The sequence below is a fragment of the Alosa pseudoharengus genome, unplaced genomic scaffold (genome assembly GCF_046254945.1).
Source record: "Alosa pseudoharengus isolate Yale_2024_CS ecotype anadromous, Long Island Sound unplaced genomic scaffold, YU_APseudo_1.1 YU_APseudo_1.1_scf_15, whole genome shotgun sequence".
NCBI classification, from domain to species: Eukaryota; Metazoa; Chordata; class Actinopteri; order Clupeiformes; family Clupeidae; genus Alosa; species Alosa pseudoharengus.
In genome coordinates, this window is record NW_027468620.1 from 10,555,721 (window position 1) to 10,580,533 (window position 24,813).

The following is a 24,813-nucleotide window of genomic DNA, read 5'->3' on the forward strand; positions in this document are numbered from 1 at the left end:
AGCTTAAAAATAACATGCTCCTCATACAACATGGCCTGTATAATACTCTCCCCTCATATGCATTCAAGCAAAGGCCAAGCAGAAAAGCTCCTCAGTCAAAAGCAATCCTTCTAACTCGTATCACAAAGCTACAACACTCTGCACTTACCTCCATGTCCTCCCTGTGATGGGTCTGTCATCCAGGCAACGAAGCTTTTATGGAGTGTCCAACATCTACTTCATTTTGACATCAGGAGTTAATTAATTGTGTCACACGCTGTCTGATTTCTTCCTCCCTCATCCTGGCTCAGGAATTCAGGAAGGTTAATTGACAAGACTTCTTAACACAAAAGAAAAAATATATAATCTAAACTATTTTTGGACCTCATATTCGTCAATTATCTACAAGGGATTAAAGTTTAGAGAAACATTATTGAGGGCAGTGAACTCATGACAGAACAAAACTATGGCACCTTTCTAGATTATTTGATTTCAGCTTCACATACACTTAGGACCAGAGCCGGACAGTAACAGAGTACATTTACTTGAGTACAGTACTTGAGTACAATTTTGAGGGATCTGTACTTTACTCGAGTATCATTTTTGGAGAGTACTCATGACTTTACTCAAGTACATTTGAGAGGCAAATATTGTACTCTTTACTCCACTACATTTCTATCCATAACCATGAGTACCCGTTACTACTTCGAAAAAAAAGAAAAATCTCCGAAACCCTCAATTTGTTGTTTCCCTCTCAAACGTGATCGGATTGTGCAGGCGCCACTGATTGGGACAGCCTATCAGCAAGCACCTTCAGCTTTCCGCCAAAGTCAACTCCATGGTCAGATTTAGATAAGAGACGAAACCATGGACGAAACAATGGCTGAAGACGCAGAAGGTCCATCCCGGGAATGTGCCAACCTGTGGCCCCACCTCGCCAGACTATTTCAATTTTCTGAACAAGTTAATGATAGTTTTCGCTTCAAGTGTTTCAATTACAAAATAGTATTTTGTATTTGAAATACGTATTTTAAATACATGTAATAGAAATACTGCCCATCCCTGGCAACATGGTAAAAAGATGAAAATGACTTGATTTTAGTTCCAATTCATTTTACATTATCCAAGGTATTAACATTAACATTTTTCATAACTCCATGTAGGACGTTTCTGTACATAAATGTAAGCACTGTGGCAGTAGTAATGCAATATTTCGAAAATGTAGGCTACTCTTGTACTCTTGATACTCAAGTACTTTTAAAAACAAGTACTTCAGTACTTTTACTTAGACATCTGACTGTTGTACTTTTAATTGTACTTGAGTAAAATTTAGCAAAGGGTATCTGTACTTTTACTCAAGTAATGAAGCTGTTTACTCTGTCCGCCTCTGCTTAGGACCAGTCACTGCATTATATGCCTGAGCAGGAGGTTATGGCCGTTGCGTACAAAATGTGATTAGAGGGGGATTTCCACTTAACCTTCAGTCTCTGTCTGAGGATAGTAGATAGTTGAATTAGGCTTAATGCCATGTCAGTGCCTAGAGCCATCTTCAAGAAAAAGGTGAATTGGGTCACAGGACTGAAGCTTTCGATGGAAAAAAGAGCCGGTAGGTGAGAATGTCATCCATGTGGCAGTTGCCCTTTTACACAATGAAAATCCCCAAAGTATCAGCGTGTAGCACTTAAACAGGCCATGCTAAAAACCTAGGTCCTGTAGTAGACCTAGTTGCTTCGGTCACACACAGGGATGTAGTGGTAAAATAAGAGCTGGGTAAACTATGAATTCTGTGATCACGGTGAGGTGGACTGCGCCATGCGGTATTACATTTTTTTTAAAAGGCATTCAGAACATGTTTGATGATGGTGGAGGTTATTGTCCAATGTTTATAACAATACCAGTGGTATTAAATGGTTCCTAGAGTGTTGATGAGTGTGTGAATGTGGATAATACAGTGTGGTTTTTGAATGTTAAGAGTTGCAATAGTTGAATAAACTATTTTGAGAGGTGGATAAACTCTATTTCTGAAATGTCAGAGGTGGATAAACTGCGTTTACTTGCGTTTATCCTCCACTACATCCCTGGTCACACATCACCAAGCCTTACACCTTGGCTGTTTGTCTGTCTAGAGAGGGAGACCTCAAAACATAATTTACCCTTTCTGTTCTGTTGGGTTTGTGGAGTCCCAGGAAGTGTATGATCCATTCACTGCTTGACCATCAGGGCCTGACTATACACGTCCGCATCTCATTATAGAGGTGATTGGGTTCGATTACACTTCACCTCACCAAACAAATCAAAAGCGTTCTGCCAAGTCATCATGAGGCCATGGAGAGTTCTAGCCCTGTCTTGTCTAATAAGCGGAGGACGCATGCAAGTCCACAACTGACCGGCATGGTCATTGGCTGACGATGGCAAACTGCTCTGTATGGTGGGAATTCTCCAGACCATAATTATACGGTCTACTGTAGGCCCTGTACACATATACCTGAATATTTTCTTAAACAGATTTAAAAAATAACAAAAAAATTGTGTGGACAGAATAAAATAAAACAACGCATTAAAAAAAAAAAAGAATATCTGTTTTAAAAAATATCTGGGTATGTGTGTACAGGGCCATAATCAGACTGAAAATTCAAAGCATAGTAATTACCTTGCTGGACTCCGTAATGAGACTCGGAAATTCATTTCACATTTGCCTCTCTGAAATGATCAAGCATTGAGAACAAAAGTAAAATGGTGCTTAGCCTTCATATTCATTCAAAGCATATTTTACAGTGGTGGATGCAGAGCATACCGTAATTTCCCAACTATTAGCCGCGGCTTATACATTGATTTGCTCACTAACCCAGATATTTAAAATGGAGAGTGCAGAGTGCAGAGTACCAGTCCCCTCCCCCCCACCCATAGACCAGGGGCCGTATTCACAAAGCCTTTTATCTTACCACTAGGAGTACTCCTAAATCGCACTAAAAGATTTTAGCTAGGAGTTTTCTCTTAAAAGTTATTCACAAAGCCTTTCAGACCTACTCTTAGTAATGAAAAATGACAACTCCTAAACTAAGAGTGAGTCTTCGTTGCTATGGATGACGTCATTACTCATGCACGAGCTTGACTGAAGTGACCACCTTGATTGGCTGATGATTATAACGCGAGAATGATTCCAAACACCTCCCTTACGATGATGAGTGACAGGTGACAGGTCTGAGAATGCGTGCGCTACACAAGTATTATGCCTACAATGCAAAATTGTTCCCTCGCGATTGGAAGCTCCTGTTGCCGCATACGCATTTCAAAACATCGCGACGTGAAATGCCGCAAAAAGCTGTTTGTGAATAGGTCTTAGTGAGTTAGGAGTCCTCTTGACTTCTTTTAAGCTGTCCCAGACTTAGGTGCTACTTTTAGGTCTAAAATGCTTCGTGAATTACTTTCCTAAATTCCTAAATTCCTAATTCCTAAAGTTAGGAGTGACACGCCCATTCAATTTGCCAGTTAGGAGCTACTTTTAGCCTTAAAATTCTTTGTGAATACGGCCCCAGGTTACTAAATATTTCCCTTTTTCCCTTTCCTCTCCATCCTTCCCCCCTCCCTTTATCTTTCCATTGCCCTCTCTCTCCACAGGGGCAGTTCATATGCTATTAATATGGTTTTGTTTCTTTGAACTTACATAAAACATAGTCCTGCAGCTTATATACAATGTGGCTAATACACAGGAAATTACTTGTTTGTTACACCTGTTTACAGCATTGCACCTACTGCTCACCAGAGCTCATAACAGCAGACATACCAGCTGTTCCCCAGTCGTGGGATAGCTGCAAATTACCTATTTATTTGAAATGAAAGGGTTGAGATGCTACAATGTCAGTTTGCAGTTGAAGACCTCTTTTATTTGAAGGTTTCAAATTTAAGCCAGTAATTTTATGGACAACAGGAAATGTTTACTTTTAGGTACAGTATCTCTAAAACTGCCAGCATTGCTATTCACTGCATACAACACACACTTCCACAATGTATCAAAAAGAGCACTCAAAATTCTGACTGAAATTTAAGGTTTAAGACTGAATATATATATTTATATATATATTTATATTTATATATTTGTTTATTATAAGTATTTTTAATTTTACATCCAATGAAATTAAAATAGAGACCACTATGTTCCACAATTTGTGGACAACCCCCATCAGAAAATGCTTGATAAAAGAACATTTCAAGACCTTTTTTGCAGCAAAGGCACATTAGTCAATCACTGTTTTAAAAGTAAAGGTTAAGACCAGCTATGTGGGACCCGGAAACTGACAGAAGCTGACGGCTTCCATAATGGCGGTCGGGGGGAGCCTGTAAACTCACATATTGACGCCATGGCAACATGACGCAGACCCGCCTTGATGAAAGGAAAACAAACAAAAAACAAAACAACAACAAGTTCTGTTGCTCCGGAGTCTCTGGGAGAGGCGTTGTGGGTTTGGTGGCTGTATGTCGGGTTCGGTCTAATCAACCAGCTAGACCGAACCAATCAATCCCTCATTTCTCCAGGAGAATTTCCTGCCCGCAAAGGTCCTCAAGTCTGCTGCCACTGCAGGTGGTCATCAAGCACTGTGTGCTGGAGGTCGCCCAGTAGCTGCAGACAAACAGACAAGTGTTTGTCTGTCTATATGTGTGTATGTATGCAAGTGTATAGGGGGTTACGGGAGGGGGGCAGAGGGTTTGCTTTGTAAACGAGCCCGCTTTTCACCCCCCCCCCCCCCCCATGTTCCGTTCCTCCTTCAATCTCCCCTGCCCCCTCCTTGCCAGCTTCACAGGGAAGTCTCAGCTCAGAGCTGCAGTGTCCAGGGAGTCCAGGGAGAAAGCCAGACAAGTGAAAAACAACAAGAGAAAAAAGAAAAACTGAGAAAGGGGCACAGAGAGGTATTGGGGGTGGGGGGTGGGGTGGGGGTGGGGGGGGGTCATCATGGCTCTGCCCCCCACCATCCAATCTGACCCCATCCCCAGTGTAGGTGCGTGTCCTGAGGTGACTTTGCTTCCGGGGGCCGGACTCATCGAGGCAGAGTCGGAGGCGGAGTCCCAGGTCCCAGGTCATACGAAGACCTTGGCGAGAGCGTCGGCCCCGGCACTGGCGATGAAGCACTTGGTGGGGTGGAACGCCACGTCGTGGATGGACTCCTCGAACTTCTTGCGGTGGGCGGTGAACTCCTGGATGCACGTCTTGTTCTCCAGGCTCCACAAGCGGATGGAGCAGTCGTGGCCTGCGAGGGGGGGAGACACCGAGAGGGAGAAACCATCAGCGAAAGCTAAACATGCAGGCGTTTTTCTTACCACCGCACAATCACGAGAAAACACAGAGGGATGCAGTCTGTGATTCTTGTGGAAGGTTGTTGATATTTCAGCCCAACACAGCCATCAAATTTCCATATATTGCTGGCTGGAGTAATTTAGGGTTCAGTCTGAGCCACTGTGCGTCTGCCGTTGATGAAGCCGGGACAGCGTGCACTGTGCCAACGCTGAAAAGAGAGCTAAAGGACCTTGAGGAGCCATTCACGCAATTTGATAGTGTTCTGGATAAGAATCATCAAAGTGTTCTAGATTAGAATCATCTTACATTTAAATGCTAGATGCTTTATGTGAGAAGAAAGTGCTTGGGCTTAGGCCTCATTTTCACAACAAAATTGCGTGAGGATTTATTTGCATATTAAGTTCAAAAAGCCACATTTTCATTTTTGTAGTGACTCAACAGGATGGAGGGATTTAGACAGCCTGGGCACTTTGGCACTTAAAGCATTAACACTTCACACATAATCCCTTCTCTCTAGGACCAGATGTGGGCAACATGCATCAAAGGTTCTGGCTCTCTGCCGGTCTACTATAACTCTTCAGGTGCCAACAGTGCTCCCTGCTGTTCACACAAAAGAACTGCAGTGTGATACAGGAGATTTTGATTTAATACGATAATCCACTTTGGTGCCCGACACTCTAAACTTTCAGGCCTACAACAATATTCTCCAGAGGCAAATCATTTCTAATTGCTTGGCACTCACTTCCCGACATCAGATACAGTCCATTTGGATCAACAGCTAGGCTCGTGACGGAATCCAAATGGGCCACCATGGCGTGGATCAGCTTCCCTGTGGGGACAGAGCAGAACAAATATGATCAGCCATGATGGGCTTTTAATAGGACATGTCTGTAAAGTGTCTGCATCTGCGGTGGCGGTTCTGAGAAGCAGCCCAACAGGGCTGTGTGTGTCTCTGCGTGTCTCTGTGTGTGGGTACCTGTGTTGTTGTCGTAGAACTTGATGTGGCGGTCTTCCTGGGCGGTGATGGTGATGGGCAGGGTTGGGTGACTCAGCACTTTATTGATCTGACAGAGAGAACCTGTAGGGACATGGCCTGTCAGTTAGTACATGACCCTCGCACATGTCGTTTACGACGTAAATAAAAGAGCTCTAAGACTTAAGGGGCAAGAGAGTATCATTTTACTGATGTGTACTGTACACCTTTAAAATGTTTCCCTCGTAACCTATGGCAACAACTGTCCAAACTTGTTAAGACCACCACTCAGGTGACTAAATTATTTGATATGAAAACAGATCCACCAGTAGTGACATAACTACTATTTGAGAACCAGTGCTCTGTGCAAGCCCCACTATGAACTTGTCCAAGTAGATTGTGACTTCATGTTTCTTTCCAGTAACAGGCACTCATTCATGGTCATATGATATTATTGGATATTATCCAGACACAGGTACACTGTACCAGCCTGGTCTCCTCTTTCAAAACAACACACCACTCCATGACCAACGCAGCCCTGTCTGGTTGCTGCATCAACACTTCTTCACTCAAACAGGTAATCTGCTATGTGGGCTACTCCCCTGACTGTGGGTGCTGGTTGAGGTTGTCTGAGGAGTTTACCTGGCTCCACTGTGGACTCCAGGTTCAGGACCAGCTGGCGGGTCTCCATGTTGAAGAGGCCCAGTCTGCCGTTGCTGAAGGAGGTGACCATGTGGGCTGGGTCACTGCACACCAGGTCCACAGAGGATGGGATGCCCAGCTCTGAGGAGAGAAACGGACCACACACACGAGATCATGCACATGAAGATGCCCAAATTTAAGATCTTGAGAGAAGTGAGTTTTTAGCTAGTGGAAACTTGACATGCACAAAAAAAAAAAACTAAAAACTAAACTAAAAAAACAACTAAAAAAAAGAAACTGAATATATTGTTGGACACTAAATATAAAGACATGTAAAGACATTATGACTAAACATTGAAAAACACTAAAAAAACAAATGTTGCTTCTCTCGTTCACACAAGCATGATCTCTTTTTCAGGACAGTCAGTCAGAAGTTAGCTGGTCGAGTATGTGAGGCCACCCTCCTCGCTCACCCTTGTCCTCGTTGAAGACGGCCAGGGCGGGGCTGATGTTGGAGGCGTTCCATAGTCGGACGGTGCCGTCTGCCGAGCAGGAGAGCAGGCGCTGGTGAGCGCTGCTGTACACCAATCCCCACACTGCGTCTGTGTGGCCACACAGCGGCCCCCGCAGGACTGAGGGCTCTACAACAACACAACAACACACACGTTCACTTTAACAGCCACTAACACCAATGCCATACAGTACATGTTCATCATGCCTCTATTTTAATATAGAATGTATTTTGTATTTTGTATGTATAAAGTATATGTATTTTGCCTGACTGAATTATTTGACATTAAAAGCAGATTAACTTGTGTAACGGCATATATATATATATATATATACCAACCAAGCAACAAACAAACAAACAAACAAATCACCTGTCCCTGTTGTATGATTAAGTGTTGGGGAAAAAAATTAAAATGACAAGTAATTCCGCAAAACGTTTGAAGCTTATAAATAATAGAAGTGAGTCAGTGGTGGGTGAGAGTCGCATACGTACCGTAAGAGTCGTAGGGGTCGATGGTGGGGCTGGGGGTGTTCCAGCTCTGGATGGTGCCGTCCAGGCCTCCACTGAAACACTGATCACCCGTACTGCTCATCACCACACACAGCACCGCACCCCTGCACAGAGACAACACGCATCACTCAAAGCCCTTATGGCCGTTATCCCTTTAAAGACCTGAGTGAATAGCCTCAGCTCCAATAGGCGTTGTACCAGTAATATAAGGGACAGTAATAACTGGTCCAGCCAAAAAGGCAGAGGCAGGAGAGAGTACGTACCGGTGGGCCCTAAACGTGTAGATGGGCTCCACATCCAAAGAGGCACTCCTACTGGGAAGGAAGACAGGGTTTTAGACAGTGATTTTATGAAGAAATGCAAGAGGTTCAACCAGGCGCTCAGGTGAAGTTATCAAGTCGTCAAGCGGTGCTCTTGGGGTAGGGAAAATCCAAGGAAGTAATAGCAGGTCCCAGGCACTCGAATGTAAAAGAGGAGAAGGAATTCTTTAAAAAGCCTTTATTGCATCTGGCTTAAGTCATTTTAAAATATTGAGCCAACATGTTTCGACCGAGCATGGTCTTCTTCAGGGCAATGAAGAACTTTTATAAAACTTTAAAAAAAAATGTTCTAAATTACAACACACACATACAGTGCATGTTAGTGTCAAGGTGTGTGTGTGTGTGTGTGTGTGTGTGTGTGTGTGTGTGTGTGTGTGTGTGTGTGTGTGTGTGTGTGTGTGTGTGTGTGTGTGTGTGTGTGTGTGTGTGTGTGTGTGTGTGTGTGTGTGTGTGTGTGTGTGTGTGTGTATGTATGTGTGTGTGTGTGTGTGTGTGTGTGTGTGTTGTTATGTCATTGTAAGGCTGTGTAGTTCTTGTGAGCAGCACTTACTTCTTGACGGGTGCCGTTTTCTGGAGGTTCCACATTTTGAGCGTGTGGTCCTCAGACGCTGTGACAAGAACCGGTTCTACCGGATGGAAGGCTAGCCCCCTGATGGCATCAAAGTGGCTGCGCAGGGTGAACTTGGGGTTCCACGTCTTCCGCAAGGCATCCTTATTGTTGGCGATCTATAGGTGGAAAAAAAAAATGTTGAGCTTAAAGGAGAGTTCCGGCGATTTTTCACATAGATTTCTATTTCTTGAGGTCGCCTAGTACAGACTACAACTACAGCACTACATACACTCTGGGGGCATGTTCATGATCCTCTTTAAACTTTGATTTTCATTCTGTCAAAGCAACTTCTCTCGTATAACTCCTGTTTATGTGTTCAGTTTTGTCAGTGCAAAGCCCAGTATAGTGTTGTGTTGTTTATTTCCTCGGCTCTGTTTAGGGAAATGGTTAACTCTGTAATGGTGCTGCATTAACTCCCAGTGACATGAGCATCAGCTGCCTTTGCCAAATCAACCACTACACACACACACACACACACACACACACACACACACACACACACACACACACACACACACACACACACACACACACACACACACACACACACACACACACACACACACACACACACACACACACACACACACACACACACACACACACACACACACACACACACACCTCATTTTCTGAAATATTCCTGTAATAGGCTGTGCATAATGATATTTGCATTATCCGCTCTTTTCGTTACATCATTTAAGAGCACTTCAAGCAAATGAGCCCCACCAATCACCACCTCCAGTGCAGTGGTGGCCCCTCTCATAGGATTTCTACACCACAACACACCACACCACACCACACCACACCACACGGGAGCCCAGACATAATGGGAAATTAATGACTAACCCCACTCCACTCTGATGAGGCCTTTCTGCATATTGTGTGACCTGCTTGGTTGCCAGAGCCAGTTGCCAATGCAGGGTAATTACCCTCATTCAAAACTGGCCTGCTTACAACAATGGGACGCCATTGATTTCTGGCAACGCAACTTCATTGTAGCTTATTAGGCCTTGGCTTCTGATACTGATTATAGACAATACAGAATGACTTAAGCACAAGATTAGCATAGAATTATTTAATTCTATAATTATAATTCAATAATTTCTAAAAATTAAAAAGTATTTGAGTCATTATATTGAATAGCTAATCCAACACACTGGAAGCAGTAGAGAGCTGAGAGCAGCTAGCCTAATTGAGGACTTAAGTCTCTGCAGTTCATCTGGGTTTAATTAAGGAACCTTTTCCTATAATTAGCAGCAGATAAGAAATTAAATTAGCATTTCACCAGAGGGTCTCTTCTTGGAAAAAATTACAAGTGAAGAGATTCAACTAATAAATGTAATGCTATCAAAATAACTTAGCAAAGGGCATCATTTAGAGAACAAATCTTTCAAGACCGACCACACACACACATACTGTACACGCACACACACACAATATTCTCCAGCCAGCAATGGGCGTCGCCATGACACCTCATTCTATTTCCGGCCGAAGCTGCATTGTATAGATTTTAATGTGGTGGTACTGTAGACAATTTGTCTTGTTGTATCCAAAGCCATGTAAACACAAACGTTTATATTTTTCTGATATATATATATAGAATATCCATATTGAGTGCAGAATTGTCAACATTTTGAAAGAAATATAAGTTGAAGCATATTCTAGTGCAGTGTTTCCCAAACTTTTTTTCTGGGGACCCACTTTTTAAAAATGACAGACCATCGCGACCCATTTCACTTCAAATCTACCCTGTAACCCTGCAACCACCAATATTGTTTTAGGCCACAGATTCTCCAACGTTTCTATGCCTTCCCCATACATTGCTATAGCCTAGGATCTAGATAGATAGATCCTGCTTTGAACACGGTTGTGTTGCATTTTGAGCACCATCAGCGTGAAATGTTGGAAATGACTACTGAAAAGATTGGGGAAATTCTCGCATGTTGCGCAGTCGTCATTCGTCAGCATAGTAAGCTGTTCCTGTATTTCTAAAAAAAAATTGTAGGCTACGTTGCGTTGCAGACAAATGGGTCCATAACACTGTGGACGTCAATTCCGATGTAAACAGCAAATAACTCAAGTCATTAAATTGTATTGTTGTATTATATTATTTTGTATAGTCGTTATATCAGAACAAGAGGCTTTTGCGCAATAGCCGGAAGAATGCGCCTTTACTTTGGAGTTAGCGAGGTAGAAAACGAGAGGAATAGTGTTTAAAATGTCCATTTAAATTGTTGTGAATTTTAAATCAGAGGTTGCTAAAAGATTGCATCTACAATCGAAACTATACATGCAAATTGAATGGCCTTATGTCCGGTCTATGGATGTCTGCTTTAGTTGACAGCATGGTCACTAGATTTTAATTGGTAAAGTTCAGGGAGCTGGTATCTGTTAATGTTCGTGCAAATAGGCGGATTCATGTCGTTTGCAACTGCGAGGTACATGGCAGGCGCCCCACAGAACGGTTTCATTTTGAGAGGTATCCATGCTCTGGCACCCCCTCTGCGATGCGTTCGTCCCCCAGTTTCATGCGCCAGTTTCATGAGCTTTTATGACAAAACCGTGACTGTAGTAGTTAACAAACTACATCCTAATAGAAAAATGTTAGCTTTTCTGGTATCAAATGACAAATGGTATCAGTTAGGCCTATAACACAAAATAAATTGTGCTGGCGACCCAAATAAAATCTCCTGCGACCCACCCGTGGGTCGTGGCCCAGACTTTGGGAAACACTGTTCTAGTGTATTCTAGACCCTGCTGAGACTGCACTAAGTTATAATGTAAACAGAATGGACGGAAGATGAAAACCGGACGGATTTCTGGTTTCATGAATAAGGTGGATACAACCTCACAAATATACTGAATCCATCTGTTTGCTGCCACTACAGCTAACAGCAGCAACCTCTCATACACTGACCATCGTCCAGTCCAGTGCCTTGTGCAGTTCACGACCTCTCTGACCTCTCTGCACAGGTGAGTACTCACGTCGTAGGTGAGGTTGTCGGCCTCGTTGGCCACCGTGAGTCCTGCCAGCTCCCCGAGGCCCAGCTCGCTCTCAGTGGTCTCGTCTGTCCCCATGATGAAGGACTTCCCTGAGGTGGGGGGGAAGGTCAGCTCCACTGCAGCAGGGAGCAGAGAGGGGTCAAAAGAAACTGCATACACCAAGCTGTGTGAGTGAGTGTGTGTGTGAGTGTGAGTAAGTGAGTCTTCACTTCACATGGACAATGTACAGTGAAAAAGTAAATGTGGCAGAATTAGCCAACATGGCTATTTTGCATCCGTTGTTCATGGATTGATGTTAAAGGTTAAAGGAAGTTCATGCCGACCGTTACCTTTACCTTCGTCCGGGCGGCCACCATCGTGCTCGCTGAGCCGCGGGACGCTGGGCCGTGACGGTGGGGTGACGGGGGGCTGGAGGGGGGGCGGTTCCTCAGAGTCCCGCAGGTTGGCCAGCATGTCCTGCAGCTTGGAGCGGTTGGGCCCTGGGGTGGGGATTGGGACAGGACAGGACAGGACAGAACAGGAACTCAATAATGGCTAAACACGAAACCATGATGAAAGCTCCTCTAGAGAGAGAGCAGGACACAGCCAGTTCCCATCAGCATTAGCAGAGCACAGCAAAACGCAGCACAGCGAGGAAGAAAGAACGAAAGAACGAATGAAAGAAAGAAAGAAAGAAAGAACGAACAAGAGGATGAGAGGAGAAATCCTCTAAGAGCATAATGTGCAAATAAGTAGGAGGAAAGAAAAGAGATTAGAATGAAGTGAATCAGTGCAGTGAAGGTGAACATCATATTTCAGAGAGAGAGAGAGGCGCGCTATTATGGCAGAGTCTTTTAAGGGCATGGGGAACGGGTGCTCAGTGAGAGAGCCATTCACTCTGCCCGACTGCAATTCAAACCCCAGAGATAAGGAAGAAGGAGGTGTGAAGGTGGAGGAGGACGCAAAGCTGCAAACAGAAAAGAGGAAAATAGGAATCGAACAGCGGTGGAGAGAGGCGCCATTTTATTTGGTGTGGCCCAGGAGGACATTAACTGGACTAGTAAACTGCACTTAAGGCAGGAGAGGCTGGAGACCAATCATGGTTATGGATCGGCCCCAGATTTTCCCCTTAAGGGCCCATGTAAAACCACCATAAGGAAAGAGAATACAGAAACCAAAATCAGACATATCAGGAGGAAAGCAAAGTTGTAGAGGAATGCAGAAAAAAAGTCAGAGAAAAGAGAACCCAAGTTATGTAACAAAAGCTGAAAATAGCCACGCAAGGTCAGAAGCAGAATAGGTGAAAAGAGTGTATACAGATGCCTGGAAATAGAAACACACACACACACACACACACACACTCACATGCCTAACAATGAGACATGAAGGACAGCTGATGGAATGGAAAAACACAGGACAGAAAGGTCAAATAGCACACGCACACACACATACACACACACACACTCTGGGGACAGACAGCAGAGGGTCTAGGAGAGTGGTGAAGAGTGGAGGGAGGAAGAGAGGAAATGCTTGTGCTATACTGTGCTTTTTCTTTTCAATGTATTTTTTATAGAGCTCTGCAGTAGGAAAGACAGATAGAGAAAAAAGGAGAGAACGAGAGAAAGGAGAGGCGTAATGGACCCCCTGGGGCACAACTTACTCTTCACCCCCTTTCTGCCCTTGCGCTCTTTCCTGTACTGCTCCTTGAGTTTGGTTATCAAGCCCTGGTCCACGTCCCAGGCCTCCCCCATAGGGTGATCCTCTTTCTCTACACAAGGGGGAGACAGCGAGCCCAGGCAGAGAGAGAGACAGAGGGAGAGAGAGAGAAAGACGGAGAGAGAGAGAAAGATGGAGAGAGAGACAGACAGAGGGAGAGAGAGAGAGAGAAAGAGGGAGAGAGAGAGAGAGAAAGAGAGAGAGAGAGAGAGAAAGAGGGGCTATTCAGGATGCAATATACCTCATCTGTGAACTTCGGTCTTTTAAAGAGCAATCTAGAATCCGACAAGCAATTTCCTCCCACTTATGACTTCTGTCATGATGAGCCAGCATTAAGCTTTGGTGCCATCTTGTCTTTCAGTTTAGGCATTTCTCACGTACTACTCTTTCATGAATACGTCTACTTCTTTTAGTTTCCGTGTTATCGGTTTGTTACTTCTTTCGTTTCTATATCTGGGCCACTTTATGGACGACGTGTGATAACACAAGAGTCCATTTCTCTATCCTTCTATTCTATAATCTACTCATATATTGCTGTGGCAGATAATAATGATAACTGCGTCACTGCTTGAACAGACTCTGTGAAGTATGGCCGATGTCCTAGTCTCATAATGCAAAGCTCGAGTTATACATTTCCGCTTCAGGAATCAAAACGTATTGCAGATATTTAACTTTTAACTCTTGGCCTCATGAACATGTGGGGCTGCCGGTCCTATAGGTTTGTGCCTTAAGGGTCTTGTCTATAGAGGGCATTGAGCTTTATGAAGGGGACTAACTGGGACCTTACGCCTATGTCTTTTTGAGCTTGGAGGACCGAGGACACACACACAGAGGAATGATGGTGGGTGGAATCACAGGTTTAACACGGAGGACTCAGACAATAAACAGGCACATAGTGCAATAAACCAAATGAAAACTGGACACAACAACAAGGTGACATGGGATCATGGAAGACAGCTGCTGCCACCACAGATGGACCTCTCAAGAATAAATGAACCATCACCTGTCACTGAAGTAAAAAAAAGGCAAATGTGAGTTATATTCATTCTACCCAGACTACTACTAAAACCTGATATAGACAGAATTTTTCACATGGTCTGAATGTGAAGACTAAAACCATTGTCCTTCGACTGTAATAAATACCATGCAATGCACTGAAGATGGAAAATATTTAGCAATTCAGACACAGTACAACAGAAGCTATTTCAACAATGTGGGTGGTCTAACAATGCGTCTTCATAGCTGAGTGCTACCTTAAAAGGTGCAGCAAGTAGTTTTTTTTAACAAAAACTGAAAGCGACTGTGGACAGTAAAGGCATAATAAATTTAGTCTTGCAGAATTTTTCAAATGTCATAAAACCACTGACTGCTCCTTTAAAAGAGGCATTTTAGTGTTCAGGTATATCAGGCAAAGGCAGGGTGCAAATGGGTGTCCATGTTTCCCCTCCCTTCGCTACATCCACACTATTCGTTTCGTTTTAAATACAAATCACTGTCCACACACACACATGGAATCTTGTCCACACGGGACATCCATTGTCAGCTCAAACGAAAACTGGATAGTGTGGATCTTAGCTGATCATTAGTGATCTTGAGCTAACAGAAGGCACTTCTTTCATCACAGGTAACTCACTGATCTGTTCCCTTTTCTGACTCCCCGATTTCTCACCCCACGCCCCACAGGCGTTTCATCTCACCCCAGTCAGTGCCGTCGCTTGAGCTCCTGAGGTCGGGCGACGTGTCCATCTCGTCCGGGCTGGACAGGAAGTCGAAGTCCTTCAGGGCCTCCTCCGTGTCCATGTCCTCGCCACCGTCCTTGGAGGGAGACATGGCTGGTGAGGAGGAGGAGGAGGGCTTCTTCCTCACAATCTGAAGAGGGAGAGGAAGTTAGTCTCAGGTCAAAGAGCGTGAGAGAAAGCAGAGAGAGAGAGAGAAAGTGAGAGAGAGAGTGAGGGAGTGAGAGAAAGAAAGACAGGGAGAGAGAGAAGGGGAGAGAGTGAGAGTGAGTGAGTGAGTGAGTGAGTGAGTATGCATGAGAATAGAAGATAGAAACCTTCAGGGAGCAGCACCACTCACCGTGCCGGAGTCCATGATGGTCCGGTCCTTCCCATCACTGTCCTCGTCGTCGTCCTCATCGCTGAATTCAGCAGCCGCGCTCTCGATGAATTTGAAGGCCTCCAGCACAGCACTCGAGTCTGACAGCTGGCTTTTCCTGAGGGCCAGACAGAGTACAGAGTTCCAATCTATTTTCATTAACATTTCAAAAATCTCCCATGACTTTTCAAGGATGCTTAAACCGAACAATCAAGCAAAGGACTTTTGCACACATCTTGTGGACAGGTGTGTTGGAGAAGGCCAACAACTATGGAACTAGAAAGACTCCCGCACTCACTCGACACAAAACAATGATTCGGTTCTTAAACCTCAGATAATTAAGAGCCTTTAATGAAATTTCCATGACCTTTTACAACCTACAGGTAGCTTACATAAACTGTTTTCCTTAACTAAACACGCTTTGTCTGAATCATTGAATGAAAATTAAACAACAGCCAACCTTTTCCATTCCTTTTCTAATAGGCTAGTCAGGCTGTGTCAACTCAAGTGGACACCTGATAGCAAGTATGGTCAGGATGGACTTTGATCATATTCCCTTTCCAGTTTCCACACTCTTTAGCCTAGAGTGATGTGTCCGTCAGACCGAGGTGCAAATTAAAGGAGATTTATGAAGCAATAAAGTACACTTCCCACCAAACCCCCAGGGCCTCGGGTGGCAAACCAAGACATTAAAGCCATGATATTTAATTCCCTGAAGACATCTCTACTTACTGGAGTGTAAATTCACTCTCTTTCAAAACTGTAAATTACAAAACAAGTATCTGGTCAGTGACCGCACACAGATGGACAACACTGGCTACTGTGATTTGTTACATCGGGGTGGTGGTAGTGTAGTGGCTAAGGAGCTGGGATAGCATACAGTAGCCAGAAAGGCTAATTAGAATCAGCTGATAGATAGATAGATAGATAGATAGATAGATAGATAGATAGAGAGAGAGAAAGATAGAGATAGAGAGAGATAGAGAGATAAAGAGATAGATAGACAGATAGATACTTTATTGATGCGCTAGGGGAAATTTAAGGTAGCTCAAGACATCACACACACACACACACACACACACACACACACACACACACACACACACACACACACACACACACACACACACACACACACACACACACACACACACACACACACACACACACACACACACACACACAACATACACTACAACATAAACAGGATGAGTAAAAAAATAACAAATTCACATTACTAATTAGGACAGTAAAATATACTAAATCTAGGAAGGGGCAGGTCACTTACCCGCCAGTGCTGGCGCCCTTGGGCTTGGTGTCCGTGCCATTGACCAGGGGTTCCTGTGACGATCGGTCACCTCCTCGGTCCTCTCCACCCCCACCGGTGCTGCCGTCTCCTGCTAGGCCCAGCAGGGCGCGTACACGCTGGGACTTCACGTCCAGGATGGTGTCCGTGTAGCCCACCTCCTGCAGGTACCTGCAGCGGCAGACAGGGGGCGCCATGAGAAACAAAATATAGCAGCGTGAATCATGAGAGTGGCTTGGGGAAAAATAAATAATTATAACACACACACACACACACACACACACACACACACACACTCCTGTTCCTGTAATCTGCGGTGGTGGGGTTGTTTTCCTTGGTGTCGCCAGCTATGGGTAGCGGAATGCTCCAGCAGCGAGTCAAGACCAGCTTTCGTGTTTTCCTCAGTACCGTAATACAGACAGGAATTTAATACATGCGGCCCTTGTGCTGCATGCTTCTTTTGAGGTTTAGGGAGAGGAATTGCAATGGTATGGCGCAATCCTCCAGCTCAAACATGTTGTACTATAACTCAACCAACAAGAATATAAATCAGTACGGAAAATCTGTTACACCGAGTTAGTAAGTGTGCATACATGTGTGCACATGAGCGTGTGTGTTTGTGTCTGTGTGTGTTGATGCATGTTGATGAGATCATCACTGCAACTCAAAACTTCTGCCGAGAAGCATATTTTCGACGTGGTCCAATGACACGGGGGCTAATGAAAAAGTGCTGCACTCTCACAAAGCCTGTGCACACCGAGTTTCCCCAGAGCTGACACATCACCAGAGAGATGCTGACCCTGTCGCCTGTATTGAGCGCTCAAACAGACACAGGCCACTGACTAAGTGCATATGAGAACTGCCCTGGAGTCAGATGTCAGAGTGTGTGTACTGAAGTGTGTGTGTGTGTGTGTGTTACATGTCAATTTGAAAGGCAGTAAGATCATGTTGTGCAACATGTGAAAGTATGTATGAGCATATGCGCGCGTCATGAAGGCACATCTGCTTGCATGTGTGCATGCATCTGTGAGTGGGAGTGTGTGAAAGAAACAGATAGAGAACAGATTAAATGAGTGTGAGTGAGTGAAGCGTGTGTGTGCGTGTGTTATGTGCAGGATGTGTTGTGTGTGCTTGTGTGTGTCTAAAGGGTACATTTGTTTGAAAGTCCATGCATCTGTGGATGTGTATGTGAAAGACATAGAGACAGACAGACAGACAGAGAGAGAGAGAGAGAGAATCTGATTGAATGAATGACGTGTGTATGTGTATGTGTGTGTGTGTATATATATATGTGTGTGTGTGTGTGGGAGCGCAGCTGTGCCCTGTGAGTGTGTGTGTGTGTGTGTGTATGTGTATGGCAGATCAATGGCGGCTCTGTGCGGGCCGATATGCTGTGCCCGGGCCGCAGGCTCCGGAGCAGCGGAAACTCCTACTGGCTGCAGGGGGAGGGGGGGGGGCATGGGGGGGCGGAGGAGACACACACACACACACACACCCGCACAATCGATCTGTCACTTGACACATGGTCATGAATAAAGTGCTGTGGCCCCACACTTATAGAGAGGAGTGAAGTAAGGGACAGATGGAAGAGGCAGAGTAATCGTTACATCGTGTGTGTGTGTGTGTGTGTTTGGTTCAAGAATGCAGAGCAGCACTTCACAAACAACATGCTGTTGGTGTGTGTGTTTGTGTGTGTGTGTATATATGTGCCTCTGACATGATGCACTTGTGTGCATTTCCTCAGCTTTCCAGCGGCAGGGAGCTGCAGAGACTTGGCACAGTGGCTCTCACCAGCTGACCAGCACATGGGCCATCCGCACTCTCACATTCCTGCTCTTACACAACAAGAGAGCCTCTTCACATAGCAAACACACACACACACACACACACACACACACACACACACACGTATGCATGCACACATGTGAGCACACGCTCATACAAACACACGCACACACAAAACACACACACTTGAGGGACTAGCATGTGTGGAGTAACTGATTGGGCAAAATGCTGAGTGTGAGAGAGCAGATAGTACCAATTCACAAGCAAAATGTCTGGACCAAAACAATTGGTGTGACAGCAAAACGGCTATTATGTATAAAAATGGACCACTTTTGAGTATTACGACTTCTGGCCTTGAGAAGGCCCTACTGACCCAAAGTTTAAAACAAAGGACATTTCAGTGCCTGTTAACTTGTCACCTACATGTATTTCCAAAACCCTTATACGTAATTATCCATTTGCAAATCTTAAACAGACCAGTCCACACGCCTTAAACTCGGGATAGTGCCTGAGAGCCCACAAGCCGGGATAGTGCCTGAGAGCCCCCACACCTTAAACCTGGGATGGTGCCTGAGAGCACACAGACCTTAAACCTGGGATGGTGCCTGAGAGCACACAGACCTTAAACCTGGGATGGTGCCTGAGAGCACACAGACCTTAAACCTGGGATGGTGCCTGAGAGCACACAGACCTTACAGGGGAAGGATGGGGAAGGAAGGGGAATACTCACTGTCTGAGGAGCTGTCTGCCCTGCTTCCAGGACAGCTGGTTGTTCAGGGACTTGGGAGCCTCGTTTTCATTGCACTCGTCTGTAGGAAAGAGAGAGAGAGAGCGAGAGAGAAAGAAAGAAAGAAAGAAAGAGGGAGAGAGAAAGAGAAATAAAGAGAGAGAGAAAGAGAGAGAGAGAAAGAGAGAGAGAGAGGGGAGGTCAGTGTGTAGAGTTTGCAGGGAACACTTCACTTGAACCCTGTCTGACATAAATATGTCGTAAACATGCTCTAAGCTCATGTCATACAATTCATAACAGCTGAGGTCCTCTGTTGTTACCAGTACTGGCTATTGCCATGATGGCTTGATATTTTATATGTCAAGACAGCTTAATGTGTATGTTAATAAGATGTCGTACCATCATTCAGTCATGATAATGCTAGATTATACAAAGATGATATTGATACATGACTGGACCCTGATTGTTACAAGTAAATTGTAGATCATCCAGATTTAATTATTTAATCTAGGTGGACAAGGAAAACATCAGTCACAAAGTAAAACAAAGAAAAAAGGAAGCAGTTATAGAGATTTGTTCTATGAACATAAATCATAATTCTAGTGTAGGAAACCAGCCCCATTGTCATTTAGGAAATTCAAGTGAGAGACTCACCACTGGCCAAACCACGCCAAATTCAATTCACATGGCAATTTTGGCAAATGAATTATGCAGGCACTAAATTATTCACCCAAAATTGAGAGTGCCCCCAAAAAGGCTGCATGGTGTCTGCATGGTGCACCCAGACACTCTGCCACCTCAGATATGAACTCGGCATTGCAGACCAGACGGCCCTCACCTGCTACCAACAGCCCAGCTGGTTCTGCCTGAGCCCACAACACCTCCACAGCCGGGCCATGCTGAGCTTGGAGTTCAGTGTGAATGCAGAACCGAACGCGACGCCGCGCTAATTGCATAGAAACGGAGGAGTCTGGGCCGAGTGTTGCGACACGTTGCGTTGGCAGCGCCGGGTGTGTCTGCCTGCTGCCCTCTCTTTGCCCAAACTAGGTCATGCCTGCTCTCTAAAGGTGGTATGGATTGTGTGTGTGTGTGTGTGTATGTGTGTGTGTGTGTGTGTGTGTGTGTGTGAGTGAGAGTGTGTGTGTGTGTGTGTGTGAGAGTGTGTTGTGAGAGTGTGTGTGTGAGAGTGTGTGAGAAAGAGAGGGTTGGGGGAGGGATGATGGTGGCAGGTGTGGCACCCACTTGTCTACCACACCGGCAGTCACCTCCACCAACGCACACAAACACACACACACACACACACACACACACACACACACACTTGCTCTCCCGTACGCACACACTAACTCTTCAAACACCTATCCTGTCTCCCTCATCAGCACTTCCAAGGGAGCCGCCTACAGGAGTTCATCCAGCCCTCATGAATACAGATGAGCTGTAATAAGGGGAACGTCCCTAATGACAGCCTGGTGTGTGTGTATGTGTGTGGGGGGGGATTACTGCATCTCAGCAAAGACCAATAATACCAGTGAGGCTTTTTAGGGTTTTCTGGGAACAAGTTGAAGTACCGGTAGTAGGCTACGGAGTCAAGGTTCTGTTTGAAATTTAATTACACTGAAGCACCGAAATCTCAAATCGTTTTACCCCCTAAATCCTGTGACAGTTTGGTCTCGCCATAACAAGTCTGAATTTAGCACTGCTTATGCTAAATGTTACAACGGTAGGCTCCCGCACGTTTTAATGGCTGCCTCAGGTTGTAACAAAAGTAGGTCCGAGGCTAGTCTAGACCTACATGTCGCTGTAAGTTAAATTCTTAATAAACTAGAACATATTTTGTAATTCTTTCATGAACTAAACATGTATGACTCCTTTCTGGCCAAATTTCACAGCTTTCACGTTTAACAGCTTTATGTAAATCGAGTTTGAACGGAGAGAATAGAAAAGTGTTATAATTGTGCCAATTCTCGTCCTACTTTCGCATAGTAAACAAATGGAATGTTGGAACATCGCTCCCCAAAACAAACGCGAAAGGTCGGGTTTGCTTCATCTTTTGCCTACGTTTTGAAGTTTTTAGTCCTGTCTGTTTTGAAGGGTTAGCCTACTTAACGTAACTGTGGTTCTTTGAGTATCAATGTCATAAGATAGTTCATCACATTACACATCATGACATTGCATAAGCCTACGTGTACACATGTGCAGGCCAATTATAGTGGAATTCAACTTAGCCTAGGCTAGCCAGACTTGCAGACATCTAAGCAGAGATTCTGCTACATTTTCAAACCGGAATTGTACATGTCATGGTTGAAAACGTCAAAGCCGAATCACCCAAATGTTTAACACATATTTTTAATTTTTTTTGCGGTGATGGCGGTGACGAGCTCAGACCCGCGGTAGGGGTCATGTAACCGTGGTATTGCGGTAATGCGGTTACCTTCCCAGCCCTACGTACCCGGACACGATACACTTATCTTATGGGGCAGCCGTGGCCTACTAGCCTGGCGGGCCATCCTATATCATTGAAATGTATAGTCTGGAATCGAACCATTCACCTCGCTTAATCCAAGGGGCGGGCAGAGAATTGTCTTTCAAACTGCCTAGGCATGCAATAGGTCAGCGCTACGACCATATCCGTATCCGGTTGGCAAAACGGCAAATACATCCTTCTTCGAAAGGAATGACTTAAGTGCATTGTGTTGCTCAATTTTCAAAGAAAAGCACAAGTCCAACTCCTCCAAAGTTGACGCCAACGCCGATTCAAACAACCGCTCTTCGTTCGCCATAGCCACCTTCCTTGTTGTTCACCGTCGCAGGACTGTCGTTATCCTGTTAAGCCCGCCTTAAGACTCTCTAACAAAATAGAGCGCTGTGATTGGATGACGTCCACGGCGTCAGCCAATAGAAATCCCTATGGTTTGGTACTAGACGTACAGGCTGAGCAAATTAATTTGCCGCCGCTAGGGTGCGTCTAGATTTCTAGGCTAGTGGCCTACTGGTTAGGGCTTCGGACTTGTAACCAAAGGGTTGCTGGTTCGAACCCTGACCAGTAGGCACGGCTGAAGTGCCCTTGAGCAAGGCACCTAACCCCTCACTGCTCCCCGAGCGCCGCTGTTGTTGCAGGCAGCTCACTGCGCCGGGATTAGTGTGTGCTTCACCTCACTGTGTGTTCACTAATTCACAGATTGGGAAAAATGCAGAGACCAAATTTCCCTCACGGGATCAAAAGAGTATATATGCTTTATACTTATATATACTTATACTTATCTATGCCAGTGTACGATTGAGGACTGTTGGGCTTATGATCACACTTATGCAAAGATTCTAGAGCACATCAGCTCAACCGTGCCTGGGTACAGTTTGATAATATGCAGTGTGAGTGCGGACCAAAAATGGGAGAAAACCGTACTCCGCCACGGTACAAATGAACCGTGCCCAGTGTGAGTACGCCCTTACACAGAAACACTTATAGCTACAGTATACTGGTCACATGACCATGACAACAGTGCAGTCTTACCAGAGTCGTAGCTGGGGGGCTTCATGTCGCCTTGATTAAGCTCAGTGCCATACTTTAGCTTGTGATACTTCGCCCTGGGAAGAAACAGAAGAGACAGCACACACAGTAAGACCATGCAAACATGTCCGTTTATCTGTGCACCAAGTATAACATTCATACAACGGCTTAATGTCAGAACTGCTATTAGAAAAAAAATCCTTTTTGAAATAAGACATACCACAGGTAGATGGGAATAATGGCATGTGGGGGCAGGCAAAATCAACAGGTGCTAAAATGAGAAGCAAGTGTATTTTACCCCGAGAAAAAGATGTGGCACATCATCCTGCAAATGGCATAGATTGTACTGCTGGTATGTGGCCACTCACAAAAATGGAGAGAAGGCAACAGCTATCTATGGATGCGTTCACAATTAAATTCCCTTTTCTAATTTGGGAGTATCCTGCATTCCACGCTATGACCCAACATTCCTTTCAAGGCTTCTGTGAACAGGGGACATGTTGCCAGGCAACCTGACATCAGCCAAGGCGTCACACCTTATAGGCTGAGCTGTGTGGGTGTGTAGGAGCGCTCCTTGCAACCAGGAAACACAAATGGACAAATACAGACTAAAAAAAAACAAAGTCTAATTCAACTGCCAGTGTGGCTCTTAGACATAATGCAATCTTTCCACTGAAAAGCTCTTCCTTAATATACCAATCTCTCTACTGCTAAGAATATAAAATAATAAAGCAACTCAAATGCCGAGCAGAGATCTCAAGCCCACATTCATCGATAAGGAAGTAAAACTGGGCACAGTCAGCCAGCACAGTTTTATGGATGTGTGAACTTAACATAAACGGTACATTTGATGGATGTGCACTTAACATACATTTGACGGTCCTTGACAGGCCTTTTTTTAACTCATTGAATGCCAAGCTGTTTTCGGAAGCTTTGTCCTAGAGTGCCAGCAATCTAGACCATTGTTGATGATTTTTGTACAGCCACAGCATATTCTGTGTTATAGCTATGAACACAATGGCTCGTTTAAAAGGTGAGACTTTAAGCTCTCAGTGGGTGCAAACCGTGTATTTCTACACGCCTCTGTTCCTGAGAAATCCCAAGCTAAACAGTGGCTAGTTTTCATTAAAATAGTTTTAAAATAGTTTTTTTTTCTAGAAATTGAGATATAATGTCTTTTATGAAATTATGAAGTGTTGCCTGTAAACTTTCCGGGAAGTGATCAGCGAGACTGCCACCTAGTGATAGACCCACGAAAATGGCCTGGTTTTGAGATGACGTGCATGCGTCACTGATTCGACCCAAAGCGGCAACCGAGTTATGATAAAATGTCCAGATTGTGCGTTTTCATGAGTTTCCGATCGTCATATATTTCATTTCCATTCATCACAGAGTTCCCAAAATCACATATAAGGTGTGTTAGAGTGTCTAGTTTCGTAATTTAAAAAAAAGCTAAAAACGTAATATTACGTTTTTGGCACTCAACGCATAGAAAGGAAAAACTTTATATTACGTTTTTGGCACTCAATGAGTTCATTGAACAAGCATTGTAAACATACACACAAACCTTACAGACAGCCTCAGCGTGAATCCTCAAAGCTTTTGGCAAGAATAAGGATTTACTCTACAGTACTGTAAACCCCACTTGATCTGATCTGACCCAAATGTATGTAAATACAGTCCCCTTTAGATTTCCACACTCTAGCAGATGGCTCGCCAGATTGAGCGGCATCCACACAACCTGACTTGCGAATGATGAATGAACTGATGAATTCTGCATATTTAATACCTGCTGTTTAGCTACCCAAAAGCTGCATACTTTCTAGGGAGGCGATGATGCACATGCAATGATGAACA

At 44.6% G+C, this 24,813-nt stretch overlaps 1 protein-coding gene across 4 annotated transcripts in view; it reads right to left on the reverse strand.

Annotated features, from left to right (window-relative positions):
* Positions 1-3,837: 3,837 nt before the first annotated feature.
* Positions 3,838-24,813, reverse strand: part of LOC143124156 (striatin-like) — a 42,477-nt gene continuing 21,501 nt past the window's right edge. Inside the window, exons 3-18 of one of the 4 annotated variants that reach the window (XM_076285500.1) lie at positions 22,960-23,033; positions 19,452-19,530; positions 16,919-17,107; positions 15,613-15,748; positions 15,234-15,405; positions 13,481-13,588; positions 12,177-12,320; positions 11,824-11,957; positions 8,776-8,951; positions 8,169-8,216; positions 7,888-8,009; positions 7,358-7,525; positions 6,885-7,025; positions 6,246-6,347; positions 6,012-6,098; positions 3,838-5,222 (exon numbers count right to left, since the gene is read on the reverse strand). In XM_076285500.1, coding sequence (XP_076141615.1) covers positions 5,053-5,222; positions 6,012-6,098; positions 6,246-6,347; positions 6,885-7,025; positions 7,358-7,525; positions 7,888-8,009; positions 8,169-8,216; positions 8,776-8,951; positions 11,824-11,957; positions 12,177-12,320; positions 13,481-13,588; positions 15,234-15,405; positions 15,613-15,748; positions 16,919-17,107; positions 19,452-19,530; positions 22,960-23,033 — 2,050 coding nt within the window. In that variant the 3' untranslated portion in view covers positions 3,838-5,052. Of the gene's footprint in view, positions 5,223-6,011; positions 6,099-6,245; positions 6,348-6,884; positions 7,026-7,357; positions 7,526-7,887; positions 8,010-8,168; positions 8,220-8,775; positions 8,952-11,823; positions 11,958-12,170; positions 12,321-13,480; positions 13,589-15,233; positions 15,406-15,612; positions 15,749-16,918; positions 17,108-19,451; positions 19,531-22,959; positions 23,034-24,813 lie in introns of all 4 variants that reach the window. The other 3 variants (XM_076285499.1, XM_076285498.1, XM_076285497.1) reach the window with 3 other exon arrangements.